Source organism: Macaca thibetana, chromosome 14 (genome assembly GCF_024542745.1).
Source record: "Macaca thibetana thibetana isolate TM-01 chromosome 14, ASM2454274v1, whole genome shotgun sequence".
NCBI classification, from domain to species: domain Eukaryota; kingdom Metazoa; phylum Chordata; class Mammalia; order Primates; family Cercopithecidae; genus Macaca; species Macaca thibetana.
The window spans coordinates 115,533,498-115,549,717 of record NC_065591.1 but is presented as its reverse complement, the minus strand read 5'-3'; the positions used below and the strand labels follow the sequence as shown (position 1 = coordinate 115,549,717).

Below are 16,220 nucleotides of genomic sequence, written 5' to 3'. Positions count from 1 at the left end.
AAAATCCCGAAAACCCAAGATCTCTAATTGTCTAATGAAACCCAGTCCTTCAAAACATGTAGATACATTTTACAGGATTCCAAAAGCTCCAAGGACAAGATGAACATATCTCCAAATTAAGGCAAAAGTTGAGAAGGCAAGTTGATATATACCATCTCCTTTGAGACCATTCTCCCTTATTCCACATTTTATACTGTTAGAATATTGAGTGAGCTGAAGCTGAGAGAAGCTAGTAAGCATTCCACCAGGAAGAAGGATTTCTAGCATTCTATAGGAGTCTGGATATGGGGGAAAAAAAGAAAAATAATACTTTATGACAGGACTAGGGCTTTGCACAGTCCAGTCCTATTTGGCTTCGTGGCTGACTAATGAAAATTAAATCTCTGAGGATACCGAGAGCCCAGATTTTTAAATTCTGTTATTTTATGTCAAGCCGGGACACAGAAGGACCATAAACACTAAAATAAGAGTTCTTAATACCAGTAAAATTTGTTCATGGTGCATTTATTCTGCAAAGTCTTCTCTGACCCCTCTACTCCTCTGGATTGCTCTAAGACCACACTACTCACACAGTTCTCTGCCTTACCACAACAGTATCAGCAGCACGCGTCGGAGCCACAAAAGCTCGGTATGAAATCCTGCCTCTACCACCTGTTTCCTACCTGATCATAGACGAGTCACTCAAACTCCCTTTTCTTACCTTTGAAAACAGTAAAATCTAGTTTTAAGAGTAGCTGGGAGAAGAGATACTGTGCACAGTGTAAATTTTCGGATACATAATTGATGTTCAATATTGCCATGCTGCTTCCTATTGTAATTTGTTTCTCTCTTTGTGCATCACTTGCAGACCAAAATATAGATCACCATATTCTCAGAACATAAGGAAGTGTTGGGTATTCAATATTATTTTACCGATTGGTTAAATGACGATTGGTAGCTATAGACCAGTTACAGAGTTCTGTTCCATTTCCCCTGCAGCTGACTGAAGATGAACTCTGAAAACTGGACTCAGGTAAGAAGCTTTGTTCTTCTGGGTTTTCCCAGTAGCCACCTCCTACAGTTCCTGGTGTTCCTGGGGTTAATGACCACCTACATTGTAACAGCCATAGGCAACCTGCTAATTATTGTGCTCAGCTGGATAGACCGACGCCTGCACACACAGATGTATTTCTTCCTGTGGAATTTATCCTTCCTGGAGCTGTTGCTGGTAACTGTTGTGGTTCCCAAGATGCTTGTCGTCATCCTCACGAGGGATCACACCATCTCATTTGTTAGCTGCATCATCCAGTCCGACCTCTACTTCTTTCTAGGCACCACTGACTTCTTCCTCTTGGCCGTCATGTCTCTGGATCGTTACCTAGCAATCTGCCGACCACTCCACTATGAAACCCTGATGAGTGGCCATGTCTGTTCCCAGCTAGTGCTGGCCTCCTGGCTAGCTGGATTCCTCTGGGTCCTTTGCCCCACTGTCCTCATGGCCAGCCTGCCTTTCTGTGGCCCCAATGGAATTGACCACTTCTTTTGTGACAGTTGGCCCTTGCTCAGACTCTCTTGTGGGGACACCCATCTGCTGGAAATGGTGACCTTCATGCTCTCTACGTCAGTGTTACTGGGCTCACTGACTCTGACCTCAGTTTCCTATGCCTGCATTCTTGCCACTGTTCTCGGGGCTCCCACAGCTGTTGAGCGAAGGAAAGCGTTCTCCACTTGCACCTCGCATCTCACAGTGGTGGTCATCATCTATGGCAGTTCCATCTTTCTCTACGTTCGTATGTCAGAGGCTCAGTCCAAACTGCTCAGCAAAGGTGCCTCCGTCCTGAGCTGCATCATCACACCCCTCTTGAACCCATTCATCTTCACTCTCTGCAATGACAAGGCGCAGAAAGCACTGAGAGACGCCCTGGGGTGGCTCAGGCCCACTGCTGTGATGAAACTGAGGGTCACAAGTCAAAGGAAATGATCTTATTAAATGGGAGATTAAATGTTTATTGAAAAATGTTTAAATGTGCGGGAAGTTTAAGGGATGTAGGCAACACTGTGCACTTTTCTCAGCTAATGAAAGAACAGTCTTCTTAAATATACAACATGATATATGGTGGTAAACCTTCATTTTCCCTCCCTACAACCTTCCTTGTGCCTCCTCCTCCCCACAGAGAAGGCTGATCCAATTGGTTAAATTTCTTTCAAGTGGGATCCCTGGATTGGAGAGCACATGTGAGCATGTGACCTGCATACAGGAAGGCTCCTCTTTCTCTTCATGTGTGTGCTTAAACACTTTTCTTACTGCATCAGTCTCCTGTGTCATGTAGCCAATCAGAAGATGCTGAAATATGGAGATTCAAATTTGGAGCTCAGTGGGGAGTAAGAGGGCCTCTGAGGTCTTCCAAACTAGACTGGGTATTGCAAATAAAATTAACCAGAACCTCTGTATTATTAGAAAATCCAATTCTGGCTGCAGTAATAAATGGTTCTCTGATTCACGTTTGTTATTGCTCCCTATGTAACTAGCAGGTCCTATATGAATCTCATAAAGGAAGAATGTTAAGACCAGTGAAACATTTGGATAGCCCTAATTCCTAAGTCAAACTCTACTAACAAACTCAAATATGGCAACAAACTCAAATATGGCAACAATCATTTAATCATTCCTTTAAGAAATATTATTAAATCTCTAATATGTTTCAGACACTGTGCCAGGCAAGGCTCCAACTAGGGTGAACGAAGGGAGATGTCTACAGAATACATTTTAAAGAGACATGCACTTTCAGGAGAGTGTAAGTGCAGGGTCAGGCTACTTACAAACTCAATAGTAAATCCTTACTCAGTGTTGACATGAGGCGCCTATGTTGCTGCACCCTCATCTAGGCTGTGGTGCTAGGCTTGGAGAATACAGTATTAAGTGAGCTAAACATGGTTCTTTCTTTTATAGAATTTATAGCATAGTGGGTGATGACTGACAAAATATATTAATAAATAAATTCATAAATCAGTATGTAATTGAAATCTGTGATAAATACTTTTGAGTTTTGTTAGAGAAACTAATAAGGACAAATTAATTTGGATTAAAGATCAGCGAACACGTCTTTGAGGAAGAGACCTTTAGACCCAGGATTGAGATTGAGCAAGAGTTTGCCAGGCAAGGATGAAGAGAAGAGCGTCTCAGAGGTAGCAAAGAGTATTTGCAAACTCAAGAAGTAAGGAGAGACTGACAGAAGTAAATGTAAATAGAGGGTTAGAAAAGAGTGGAGTTAGAGAAGTGAGATTGGAGAGGTGGGTGGAAGCCAGGTCAGACATCTTATCTATAACAGTCATGTGGATTTTTTTTTATGGCAATGGAAAGCCTCTGAGTGGTTGTAAGGGAGTGAATTACCAAGTCATATTTTTAAAAATGAATCCAACGCCAAGTCTATCTATGATGTCAGTATAACTCACGATGATATAAACTCTATCCATGATAACATAAACCCACAGATCCTTAGAATCTATAAGAAGTTTTAGGTATTGTTGAGCACTTGGGCTCTGACATTGTATAGACTTGGGTTGGATTCCAGAAAACAAGCTCTGGAGCCTTAAGTAAGTTATTTAATGTCTCTAACTTGTAATTGACTCATGTTTAAAGTAAAGATGATACCTATCTCCTAAGAATTTTGAGAAAATTAAAATAAATAATAAAGGTAAATCACCTGGTTTTTGGATGTGTCTGGAACATCGTAAGTCCTAACTAAATGTTATTTATATGATGATGATGATGACACTGATAGCAACAACAGTGACCCTAGGAAACTATGAAGAAGAAAGTGATTTGCCCAAGGTAATTTCCTTTTTCTTCATTGGCGAACATTCAATCAATCCATCAGTCTCCACTGGGACTCAGGGTCCAATATTTCAAGAGGACCCCTGTCTCAAAGAATTTTAAAAATATTATAAGGTCTTCCAATGTATTTTGTGTCCAAAAAGTGACATCAGGAAAAAGACACCAGATTTACTAGTTGAAACTTTCTCAGCAATGCCAACATCATTCTTACCTGGGAAGGTGGTCTCTGAGCCAAACAGTACTTCTGCATAGAACTTGGTACTTTTTATCTAGGAGGCACTTAGAAGCAGTTCTAAGACACTCATCCCATCTTCTATTGTGGCTAAGAGTTCAGGTCACCAGAACCTAATTGAGGTTAAGAACAATGGAGAAGCAATAGGCATAGAGTTTTGTCTACTTTGAGGGTCCTATCCAGCAGGCTAATACCCTGAAGCATCTTTCAGATTCTCAGGTCACTGCCTGTGCTAAGGTAAGGGTCTGCGCTCCAGGGGACCGATAAGGTCCTTTTTCTTCCTCCACAGCTTCTTCATGGCCATGATCACTTCCTTGTTTCTCAGGGTATAGATGGCAGGATTCAGCATGGGGGTGACAATTGTGTATAGCACAGACACTGCCTTGTCCATGGGGAATGTCCGAAAAGGCCTTGCATAGATGTAGATGCAGGGCACAAAGATTAAGGTCACCACAGCAATGTGAGAGGCACAGGTGTGCAGGGCCTTGCTGCGGCCCTCCCGTGAGTGGCTTCGGAGCATGACTAACAGTGCTGTGTAGGATCCCAGAAGCACCAGAAAACACATCAGGGTCACCAGGCCATTGTTATACACCATTAAAAGCTCTAAGACAAAGGTATCTGTGCAAGCCAATTTGATCAGCTGAGGCACATCACAATAAAAGTTGTCCAGCTCATCAGGCCCACAGAATGGCAGCTGGATAGTCAATGCAACCTGTACTATGGAGTGGATGAAGCCCCCTACCCAGGAGGCTGCCATGAGGAGTGCACAGACAGTCTGATTCATAATGAGCGTGTAGTGCAGGGGCTGGGAAATGGCAACGTAGCGGTCATACGCCATGACAGTCAGCAGGAAGATCTTGATGCCTCCAATGAAGTGGAAGAAGAAGAGCTGAGTGAGGCATCCCCCAAAGGAAATGGTAGGGTTGCCTGAGAGCAAGTCGAGCAGCATCCTAGGTGCCGTGATGGAAGAGTAGCAAAAGTCCAGGAAAGAAAGATTGCCCAAGAGAAAATACATGGTCGTGTGCAGGTGTGGGTCAGAGGTCACTATGACCACAATAAGAAGGTTTCCCACTACAGTCATAAAATACATAGTAGAGAAAACAGTGAAGAAAAAAACCCGAAGCTCCCAAACCTGAGAGAGCCCCAGCAGAACAAATCCTGTCACCTGGGAGTGATTTGCTGGATTCATCTGGTTGGTATGATCTTGTCAGTGAACCTGCTAAGGAAAAAGGACATATTATTCAAGGGATCTGCAAATTTCTCTAAAATAATTCCCTCTGCTTCCTCTGTGAAATTCTTCACTCTTTCATTTTCCATAAGGAGAATGTTGTAAATGGTTCTGCAGGACACCAAGCATTTGAACATCATGTATTGGTGATATCAAACTCCAAAGGCATAAAACTCCGGATAGCACTCATACTATTTTTGATTTACGAGAATCAAAAAGAATAAGTCCTCAGAAATTGAAAAATGGGATGTAGAAAAGAGAGTGTTAAACTGAAAATGAATTTTGATTCTTCCAGTAACTAGTTGTGTAAACAGAAACAATTACCTGCAGTTCTTTAAGCCTCACTTGCCTCCTCTATGACAGAAAATTAACCAAAATGTCCTCAAAGTTTCCTTTACTTTAATATTTGATACTACATGTGGACTTAATTTAGAAAACCTGATGCATCCCTCCAAGCCAGACATTCAGACGAAGCTTCCATGGGTTGACATATCTCTAATATTTATCCCAAAACAACAGAAAGTGCAAGTTGTACATTATAGTCCTGAATAAATATTCAGTTGCCTTCTGATATAGCTCTATCTTGGATATACATTTTCAAGCCCAGCAGGATACTGAAGTGACGGGTAAGGGAGCAGAAAAGAAATCACTGGGGCCGGGCGCAGTCGCTCACGCCTGTAATCCCAGCACTTAGGACGGCCAAGGTGGGCGGATCACCTGAGGTCAGGAGTCCGAGACCAGCCTGGCTAACGTGGAAAAACCATGTCTCTACTAAAACTACAAAAATTACCTGGCGTGATGGCAGGCACCTGTAATCCCAGCTACTCAAAAACTCAAAAATTGAAAAATGGGATGAGCCGCAGGCCGAGGCAGAATGACGTGAACCCGGGAAGCGGAGGCTGCAGTGAGCTGAGATCGCGCCACTACACTGCAGCCTGTGAGACGGAGTGAGACTCTGTTTAAAAAAAAAAAAAAAAGAAAGAAAGAAAAAGAAAAAGAAAAGAAATCATTGCCCCCTGCACTTTAAAAGGGTAGTGAAGAACTACTAGTCTCTCTAAAATTAGATAAGAAAACATGTGATAGAAAAAGCTTCCTGTCTTGTGGCTCTGGGAAACACAGAGAAACTATAGTCCCTGGGGAAACATAGGAGAAGGCAATAAGAATATTAAACCACTTCCGAATCGTTTGAATGTCAATATTAATTTCAGAGACATTACCCAAAGAATAATTTTTATTCATAGGGGAAGCAGCAAGAGGAAGCTATAAATATTTATTAAAATTTTAAAACCACCATCTAAAAATGCAGAACTACCTAGACATTTGGAAACCTTCAAAATAAAAGGGGTGTTTTTATACACAAGTATTTTAAAACATACTCAGAAAGATGACTAAACAAATTCTAAAATAAAAGCCTTCCTGTTCCTGAATAGAAATGTAAATGTCATTTCAATTTAACTTAATATTAAGTATGGATTTCAATTATATTTTCTTTCCTTTGTCTATTCATTCAGCAAACATTTATTCAGCACCTTCTACTTACTAGGCACCGTGCTAAATACTAAGGAGTTAAAGAGTAAACCACAATGATTTAATGCATCTGTAAGTATGTAACACTCTGCATAGGAGTGTTCCAACACCTGCCCACCTATTAGTTTTCATCAAACCATATTGATATGGTTTGGCTCTGTGTCCCCACCCGAATCTCTTCTCGAATTGTAATCCCCACATGTCAAGTGAGGGACCTGGTGGGAGGTGATTGGATCATGGAGATGGTTTCCCCCGTGCTGTTCTCATGATAGTGAAGGAGTTCTCACAAGATCTAATGGTTTAAAAGTGGCAGTTCCTCTGCTCTCTTTCTCTCACCTGCCACTATGTAAGATATGCCTTGCTTCCCCTTTGCCTTCCACCATGATTGTAAGTTTCCTGAGACCTCCTCAGCCGTTTGGACCTGTGAGTCAATTGAATCTCTTTTTTTAAATAAATTACTCAGTCGCAGGTAGTATCTTTATAGCAGTATGAGAGTGGACTAATACACATATGTAGCCTCTTTCACACATAAACTATGATCTAGAGCACATCAAACTACTTGAAGTTCCCAGAACTTACGCTCAACCCATGCTTCCTTGATTTCCCTTATTCATCTCTATGTATTTGTTTTGCTTTAGTTTTAATAACATTAAAACTAAATTTGTGTCTCTAAAATACACAAATAATTTGGAATTTTCAGATTCAATTCCAACATGTAAGACTTTGAAAGTCAATCAATACTCCTATCCTTAAAACAAGAAAAAGCTGAATAAACTGAAAGTCAGTGGCTTTTCTTAGACCAAGCAGAGACATGAGGTCACAGGGCAAATGAACACCTGAAAATCTAGAGAGAAATCTAACAAAATACGTACAAAATGTACATGAGAAAAACTACAACACTCTGATAAAAGAAATTTAAAAACTAAATAATAGGAGAGATATTTCAAGTTTATGCATAAGATGCTTCAATATTATCAAGGTGTCAGTTCTTCCCAACTTGATCTATAGATTCAATGCAATATCAATAAAAATCTCAGAATGTTATTTTGTGAATAGCAACAAACTGATTCTAAAGTTTATATAAAGAGGCAAATCATGTAGAATAACCAACACAATATTGAAGGAGAAGAATAAAGTTGGAGGACAAACTTCACTAGACTTCAAGACTTATAAAGCTATAGTAATCAAGACACTGTGTTATTGACAACAGGCTAGACACATAGGTCAGTTAAACAGAATAGAGAGCTCAGAAATAAATCAACAGAAATATAGTCAACTGATCTTTGACAAAGAATCAAAGGCAATACAATGAAATAAAGATAGCCTTTTCAACAAATGGTGCTAGAACTGGTCATCCACCTGCAAAAATAAAAATAAAAAAAAAAATCTAGACACAGACCTTACACCTCACAGAATGAATCAGATAGTTGGAGATTTCAACACTAGTCTGTCATTGATTAATAGATCAAGAAAACAGAAAATCATAAGAATATTGTGAACCTGTACAGCACAATCAATCAACTGGTTCTGGTTGGCATTTATACCATATGCCATTGAACAACAGCAGAATACACATTCTTCTCAAGCTCACATGGAATGTTCTCCATGATAGACCACATCATAGACCTGAAAATACACCTTAACAAACTGAAAAGAATAGAAATCATACAATGTATGTCTTCAGACTACAATGGAATTAAACTAGTAATCAATGTGATAAAGATAGCTGAGGCCAGGTGCAGTGGCTCACACCGGCAATCTCAAAACTTTGAGAGGCCGAGGTGGGAGAATCACTTGAGTCCAGTACTTCTAGATCAGCCTGGGCAACATAGGGAGCCTCCATCTCTATGGACAATAAAAAATTAGCCAGGCATGGTGGAGCGCCTGTGGTCCCACTTTCTTGGGAGACTGAACTGGGAAGATCGCTTGAGCCCAGGAGGTTGAGACTGCAGCAAGTTATGATTGTGCCACTGCACTTCAGCCTGGGTGAGACAGCAAGACCTTGTCTCAAAAAAAAAAACAGGGGGGGAAATGCCAAATATTTGAAAATTAAAAGAAGACATCTTTAAATGACACGTGGCTTGAAGGAGAAATCACAGAACAAATGAAATGTTTTAATATAAGTAATACATTTAAACGGAAATACAGCATATCAAATTTGGTGTCATACAGCAAAAACAATGCTTAGAGAGAAATGTAAGGCATTAAATACATATATTAGAAAAGAAGAAATATTTGAATTAATAACCTAAGTTTCCACCTTAGAAAAGTAGAGAAATAATCAAAACTTAATCCTAAAGAACCAGATGAAAAGAAATAAGAAAGATTATAGCATAAATCAATGAAATTAAAATTAAGAAATCAATACAGAAAAATCAATGAAACTAAAAGCTCATTCTTTAAAAAGGTCAGTAATGGATCAAACCGTAGCCAAGATAGCAAAAAAAGAAAATTGATACGACACAAATTGCCAACATCAGATGAAGGGGGGGTTATCATTGCCAATCTCATGGAAATTAAAAGGATAATAAAGTAATACTGAGAACAAATTTATACCCACAAATTTGATGACTTATATGAAATAAACCAATTCCTTAAAAGACCAAAACTTACGCAAGGATAAATGAACAATCTGAACAGATCTATATCTATTTAAAAAAAGAAATCAGTTATTATATAACTTCCAAAAAAAAAAAAAAAAAAGATTGCAGCCCAGAGGTTTTTACTAGTAAAAGCCTATGGGAGGCTGAGAAAGGCGGATCACTTAAGGTCAGGAATTTGAGACCAGCCTGGCCAACACGGCGAAACCCCGTCTCTACCAAAATATACAAAAACTAGCCAGGCGTGGTGGTGAGTGCCTGTATTCTCAGCGACTCAGGAGACTGAAGCAGGAGAATCACTTGAACCCAGGAGGTGGAGGCTGCAGTGAGCTGAGATTGCACCACTGCACTCCAGCCTGGGTGACAGAGAGAGACTGTCTCAAAAAAAAAAAAAAAAAAAAAAAAAAAAAAAAAAAAAAATCACATATTGATAAAAGTTTGGAACACTTGGATGAAAGTAAATATTCTCATGATTTTCAGAGGCTAAAAATACAGATGTCCAAAAACGAAATAAGAATTAGAAAGGCTTTGAACCTCTTAACAGCAGCACTGGAAGGTAGAGCAATGGAGAAATACCTTCAACATTTTAATAGAAAATAACTTTCTTCCTCAAATTCAAGAATTGGCCAAAATATTATTTGAAGGGGAAAGTAGAAAAAAAGACATTTCAGCCACTCAAGTCCTCAGAACAATTTCCAGAAACCTACTAAAGATGTGTTCTTGCAAAATAGAGCAAGCCAAGATAAAAGAAAATGTAAGCCAGGTGCAGTGGGTGCACACCTATAACCCCAGCTACTTAGGAGGCTGAGGTAGAAGGATTGCACAAGCCCAGGAGTTCCAGACCAGCCCGGTCAACACAACGAGACTCTGTCTCATGCAAAAAAAGAAAGAAAAGGCTGGGCACAGTGGCTCATGCCTCTAATGTCAGCACTTTGGGAGGCTAAAGCAGGCAGATCACGAGGTCAGGAGTTCGAGACAAGCCTGGCCAACGTGATGAAGCCCCCTCTCTACTAAAAGCACAAAAATTAGCCGGGCATGGTGGCGCATGCCTGTAATCCCAGCTACTCAGGAGGCTGAGGCAGGACAATCGCTTTAACCTGGGAGGCAGAGGTTTCAGTGATCTGAGGTTGGGCCACTGCACTCCAGCCTGGATGAGTGAGTGAGACTCCATCTCAAAAAAAAAAAAGAAAGAGAGAAAGAAGAAAGAAAGAGAGAGAGAGAGAGACAAAGAGAAAAAAAGAAAGAAAGAAGAAGGAAAGAAAGAAAGAAAAGAAAGAAAGAAAGAGAGAGAGAGAGGGAGGGAGGGAGGGAGGGAGGAAGGAAGGAAGGAAGGAAGGAAGGAAGGAAGGAAGGAAGGAAGGAAGGAAGGAAGGAAGGAAGGAAGGAAAGAAGGAAGGAAGGAAGGAAGGAAGGAAGGAAGGAAGGAAGGAAGGAAGGAAGGAAGGAAGGAAGGAAGGAAAGGAAAAAGAAAGAAAGAAAGAAAGAAAGAAAGAAAGAAAGAAAAAGAAAAAGAAGAAAGGAAAGAAAGAAAGAAAGAAAGAAAGAGAAAGAAAGGAAAGAAAGAAAGAAGGAAGAAGGAAGGAAGGAAGGAAGGAAGGAAGGAAGGAAGGAAGGAAGGAAGGAAAGAAAGAAAGAAAGAAAGAAAGAAAGAAAGGAAGGAAGGAAGGAAGGAAGGAAGGAAGGAAGGAAGGAAGGAAGGAAGGAAGGAAGGAAAGAAAGAAGAAAGAAGGAAAGGAAGAAAGGAAGAAAGGAAGAAAGAATATGTGTGTGTGTGTGTGTGTGTGTGTGTGTGTGTGTGTGTGTATATATATATAGTATACAAGAAAGTGACTGTATCTCAAGGATATCCACTATGTAGGCCTAGAGGACCTAGAAATGCACCTGGGGTGTTGCTCAAAAATGACTCACCATAAAAAATAATAGGTAAGTGAAGCGATGGATATATTAATTAGCTTGATTTACTCATTCTGCATTGTATACATATATCAGAACATTGCATCGTGTGTCATACATATATACAATTATAATTTATCAAGTAAAACCAATATTTATTTTTAAAAGTAGACCCCAAAAGTCCAGTAAACAGAGGAGTCCATTGTACTTCCAAATGCGGCATGAAAGACTCATCCAAAATCTAGGCTTGTCCTGGATAAGGTAGAGCCTCATCAGAAAATCTACATTCTCAGCATTCTCAAAAGTGCCAAACGTGGAAACAAAATTGAGATATATGGTTGTTTGTGTAAGCATATTTGACAACCAAAGGCTCCTAGACTGCATCAATAGTATTAAAAGAAAATTGTTTGTTAAAACAAGGGAATTGTGAAAGGAACATAATTATAAAATTAATTGACATACAACTGTATTTGGACCTTTTAACAAACAGAAAAAGGTCTAGAGAACTCTACCAAGAGCTTTTTTCTGATAAGTCAAACTATAAAGGTCATACTCAGACTGCAGTCTTTTCCTCTGTATTCTCCCGTTGTGGCGGTGGGATTGTGGTTCCAGAAGTGACTACCAATGGTTAACAGCAGTTTCAGTGAAGCAGTGGTTAAAAGAGAACAATTCCATCTCTTCCTCACACTAAGCAAAATGCACCTGAGTAATGAACTATAAAAATCATTCCTGAAAATAGATTCTTTACCACATTTCTACAGCCTCTGCTGGAATATAAAAACCACTCATATTTCACCAACAGAAATATTTTTCTCAGGTTACATTCCATAATACATATAGCATAGGATTGTCTTGGAGATGCGGGCTCTTTTTTGGTTCCATATGAACTTTAAAGCAGTTTTTTCCAATTCTGTGAAGAAACTCATTGGTAGCTTGATGGGGATGGCATTGAATCTATAAATTACCTTGGGCAGTATGGCCATTTTCACGATATTGATTCTTCCTATCCATGAGCATGGTATGTTCTTCCATTTGTTTGTGTCCTCTTTTATTTCACTGAGCAGTGGTTTGTAGTTCTCCTTGAAGAGGTCCTTTACATCCCTTGTAAGTTGGATTCCTAGGTATTTTATTCTCTTTGAAGCAATTGTGAATGGAAGTTCATTCCTGATTTGGCTCTCTGTTTGTCTGTTGCTGGTGTATAAGAATGCTTGTGATTTTTGCACATTAATTTTGTATCCTGAGACTTTGCTGAAGTTGCTTATCAGCTTAAGGAGATTTTGGGCTGAGACAATGGGGTTTTCTAAATATACAATCATGTCATCTGCAAACAGGGACAATTTGACTTCTTCTTTTCCTAACTGAATACCCTTGATTTCTTTCTCTTGCCTGATTGCCCTAGCCAGAACTTCCAACACTAAATTATGCTGCTATAAAGACACATGCACACGTATGTTTACTGCAGCACTATTCACAATAGCAAAGACTTGGAATCAACCCAAATGTCCATCAGTGACAGATTGGATTAAGAAAATGTGGCACATATACACCATGGAATACTATGCAGCCATAAAAAAGGATGAGTTTGAGTCCTTTGTAGGACTTTGTAGGGACTGGATGCAGCTGGAATCCATCATTCTTAGCAAACTATCACAAGAACAGAAAACCAAACACCGCATGTTCTCACTCATAGGTGGGAACTGAACAATGAGATCACTCGGACTCAGGAAGGGGAACATCACACACCAGGGCCTATCATGGGGAGGGGGGAGGGGGGAGGGATTGCATTGGGAGTTATACCTGATGTAAATGACGAGTTGATGGGTGCAGCACAGCAACATGGCACAAGTATACATATGTAACAAACCTGCACGTTATGCACATGTACCCTACAACTTAAAGTATAATAATAATAAATAAATTTAAAAAAAAAAAAAAAAATACATATAGCATAATGAGTCTGTCAAATGTCAGTGTTCAAAAAACTACTTTTATTCATAAAATTTCTAGAAACTCTTCAAATAATAGTGTGTACAATCAACATACTGTTTCTTGATAGCCAATTATGCTGAAATTCCTTTCCAGCAAGTAAGGCAGGTTGCTTAAGCATGTGGATATCTTCTGACCTCAAGGGACACTGGAAAACTGACTCCACCCACAGCTGACTTTATCATGAACAATAAAGCAAGATTTTTTAAAAAAATTGTATCACTTTCAGTAAGTTGTATTTCTCAAGGAATTTGCCCATGTCATCTAAATTGTCAAACCGATTAGCATAAAGTGGTACATGATACTGTCATTCTTCATTTAATCTTTGTAGCATTCTGGTTGTTGAGCCAGAATATTAAAGAAAAATGAGTGAACCCATCTGTTAAGGTTAATATTTCTCTTACTTGATAAATATAATTAGCTGTCTTGGAGAATCAAGTTTCCCATAACATAAATATTCATCTATTTAAATAAAAATGGTGAACCAAAATTGAATACAAATTCAATAAATGAAGGGCTAGGAAAATATTAACCAGGAAAATGGTTAGAGAAGAAGCAACTGGAATAATAACAGGAGGTAGGATTAATTATATATATTTTATTAACAGGTATTGAGAAAAGATATCATCTTACAAAAAGATGTAGCAGTCTTGGAGAGTTATGAATCTAACAGTGTAGCTTCAAGCTATATAAAGAAAAGTGCATTTGAATTATAAGAAAAAAATAAATAAGTCCAGATGTCAAAATCTACTATATTATATAAACAAAAAATCAGTGAGTGTATACAGAATTAAATAACACTGTTGACCAGCCTGAACTAATAAATCCATAAAACAGTGAGCTCCCCAAAACAGAAAGTGATATTGTTTTCAAATACTCGTGTGTCTTTCCCCCAAAATGCCACGTAGTGTGTAACAAAAAATTTGAATAAATTCCAAATGGCAGAGTATATGCTATACCATTACAGATTGGTAGTGAAAAATTAGTTAAAGTGAATCCACTAAGAAATTTTAAAATGCATTTTCACTAACTCTTCAGTTTAAAAAATTCAAATAAAATTCAAATGTAAAGTTAAAATATAGTTAGTTAGAAACCACGTGTCAAAATTTGCAGGCCAGGTGTGGTGGCTCATGCCTATAATTCCAACACTTTGAGAGGCTAAGGCAGGAGCCTAGGAGTTCAAGACCAGCCTGAGCAACATGGTGAGATTCTGTTTCTACAAAAAATTTAAAAATTAGCCAGCCTTGGTGGTGTGCACCTGCAGTTCTATCTACTCAGAACTGGCAGGAGGATCGCTTGAGCCCAGGAGTTTGAGGCTACAAAGAGAGATTGCACCACTGCACTCAAGCCTGGGTGACAGAGTGAGACCTGTCTAAAAAAAAAAAACAAAACAAAAATTCTGCAGACAGAAGACAAAGGAGTAAGAAGAGAATGATAATCACCATTTAATGTATTTGTAAATAAAAAGAAGAAAAAATGTAACTTAAGAGTCTCACAAAAGACCCTATAAAAAGGAAAAATATAAAGAGACAACAGTAGAATACCTCTCCCACCCCAGCAGCACTCCAAAAAAACCCAAAAACTATGAATATAATTAAACAAAAAAACTCTTTCTTTGAATAAAACAATAAACAACCTGGAGACTAATATGTGGCAAGTTAGAACAAGACAGAAAAGGAAACACACACACATTCAGTAGGAACTATCCAGAGAACAAACTATAATAGAAAAATGGCAGTCTCTGCAATAAAGAGTGTTGGGAAAATGGATATCCATATGCAAAAGAATGAAATTGAACCCTCATCTCACACCATCCACAAAAATCAACCCAAAATAGATTTACCACTTAAACATGAGACCAGATACTCTAAAATGACTGAAAGAAAAGATAGGGAGAAAACTACATGACATTGGTCTGGCCAATGATTTCTTGAAACTGACCCCAAAAGCTCAGGCAACAAAAGCAAAAATAGACAGATTGTATTACATCAAACACAAAAGCTTCTGCGTAGCAAAGGAAACAACAGAGTGAAGAGACAACCTATGGACTGGGAGAAAATATCAGCGAGCCAAGCATCTGGTAAGGAATTAATATCTAAAATATAAAAGGAATTCAAACAACTCAATAGCAAGAAAACAAATAACCTGATTTCAAAAATGAGCAAAGGACCTGAATAGACATTTTTCAAAAGAAGACATGGCCAACAAATGGCCAACAGATACATGAAAAAATGCCCAACATCACTAATCATCAGATTAAAACCACATGCACATGCACATTAAAACCACAATGAGACATCACCTACGCTTGTCAGAACGGCTATTATCAAAAAGACAAAGATAACCAGGGTTGTGAGGATATGGAGAAAAGGAACTCTTGTATGCTATTGGTAGGAATGTAGTAGATCCATTATGGAAAACAGTATGGAAGTTCCCCAAAATATTAAAAATAAAAATATCATATGATCCAGCAGTTCCACTTCTGGATATATATCTGAAGGATTTCAAATCAGTATGTCAGATACCTGTGCTCTCATGATCAGTGCAGCACTATTCACAATAGCCAAGAATTGGAAGCAATTTAAGTGTTTATCAATGGAGGAATGGATAAAGAAAATGTGATATACATTAGCAATGGGATACTATTCAGCCTTTAAAAAGAAAATTCTATCATTTGCAAAAAAAAAAAAATGATGAATCTGGACATTATATTAAATGAAATAAGTTAGGCACACAGACAAATACTGCATGTTCCCACTTACATGTGGAATCTAAAACAATCAAACTCATAGCAGCAGAGAGTAGAAAAATAGTTAACAGAGGTAAGGGGAGGGGTAAATGGGAAGATGCTGGTGAAAGGATACAAAGTTTCAGTTAGACAGGATAAATAAATTTTGTTAGATCTATTGTACAGCATAGTGACTATAGTTAACAATAATG

General features: G+C 38.7%; 2 protein-coding genes across 2 annotated transcripts; one reads left to right on the top strand and one right to left on the bottom strand.

The window, feature by feature from the left end:
- Positions 1-643: 643 nt before the first annotated feature.
- LOC126934798 (olfactory receptor 6T1) lies at positions 644-2,036 on the top strand. The gene has a single exon (XM_050755618.1). It carries the CDS (start codon positions 989-991, stop codon positions 1,958-1,960), a length of 972 nt encoding a protein of 323 aa, XP_050611575.1. The 5' UTR covers positions 644-988; the 3' UTR covers positions 1,961-2,036.
- Positions 2,037-4,029: 1,993 nt separating this feature from the next.
- LOC126934799 (olfactory receptor 4D5) lies at positions 4,030-5,303 on the bottom strand. The gene has a single exon (XM_050755619.1). It carries the CDS (start codon positions 5,233-5,235, stop codon positions 4,279-4,281), a length of 957 nt encoding a protein of 318 aa, XP_050611576.1. The 5' UTR covers positions 5,236-5,303; the 3' UTR covers positions 4,030-4,278.
- Between the last annotated feature and the right edge of the window lie 10,917 nt (positions 5,304-16,220).

Excerpts from the sequence above, each read along its gene's own strand:
- LOC126934798 (XM_050755618.1), top strand. The coding sequence starts at position 989 with ATGAACTCTGAAAACTGGACTCAGGTAAGAAGCTTTGTTCTTCTGGGT.
- LOC126934799 (XM_050755619.1), bottom strand. The coding sequence starts at position 5,235 with ATGAATCCAGCAAATCACTCCCAGGTGACAGGATTTGTTCTGCTGGGG.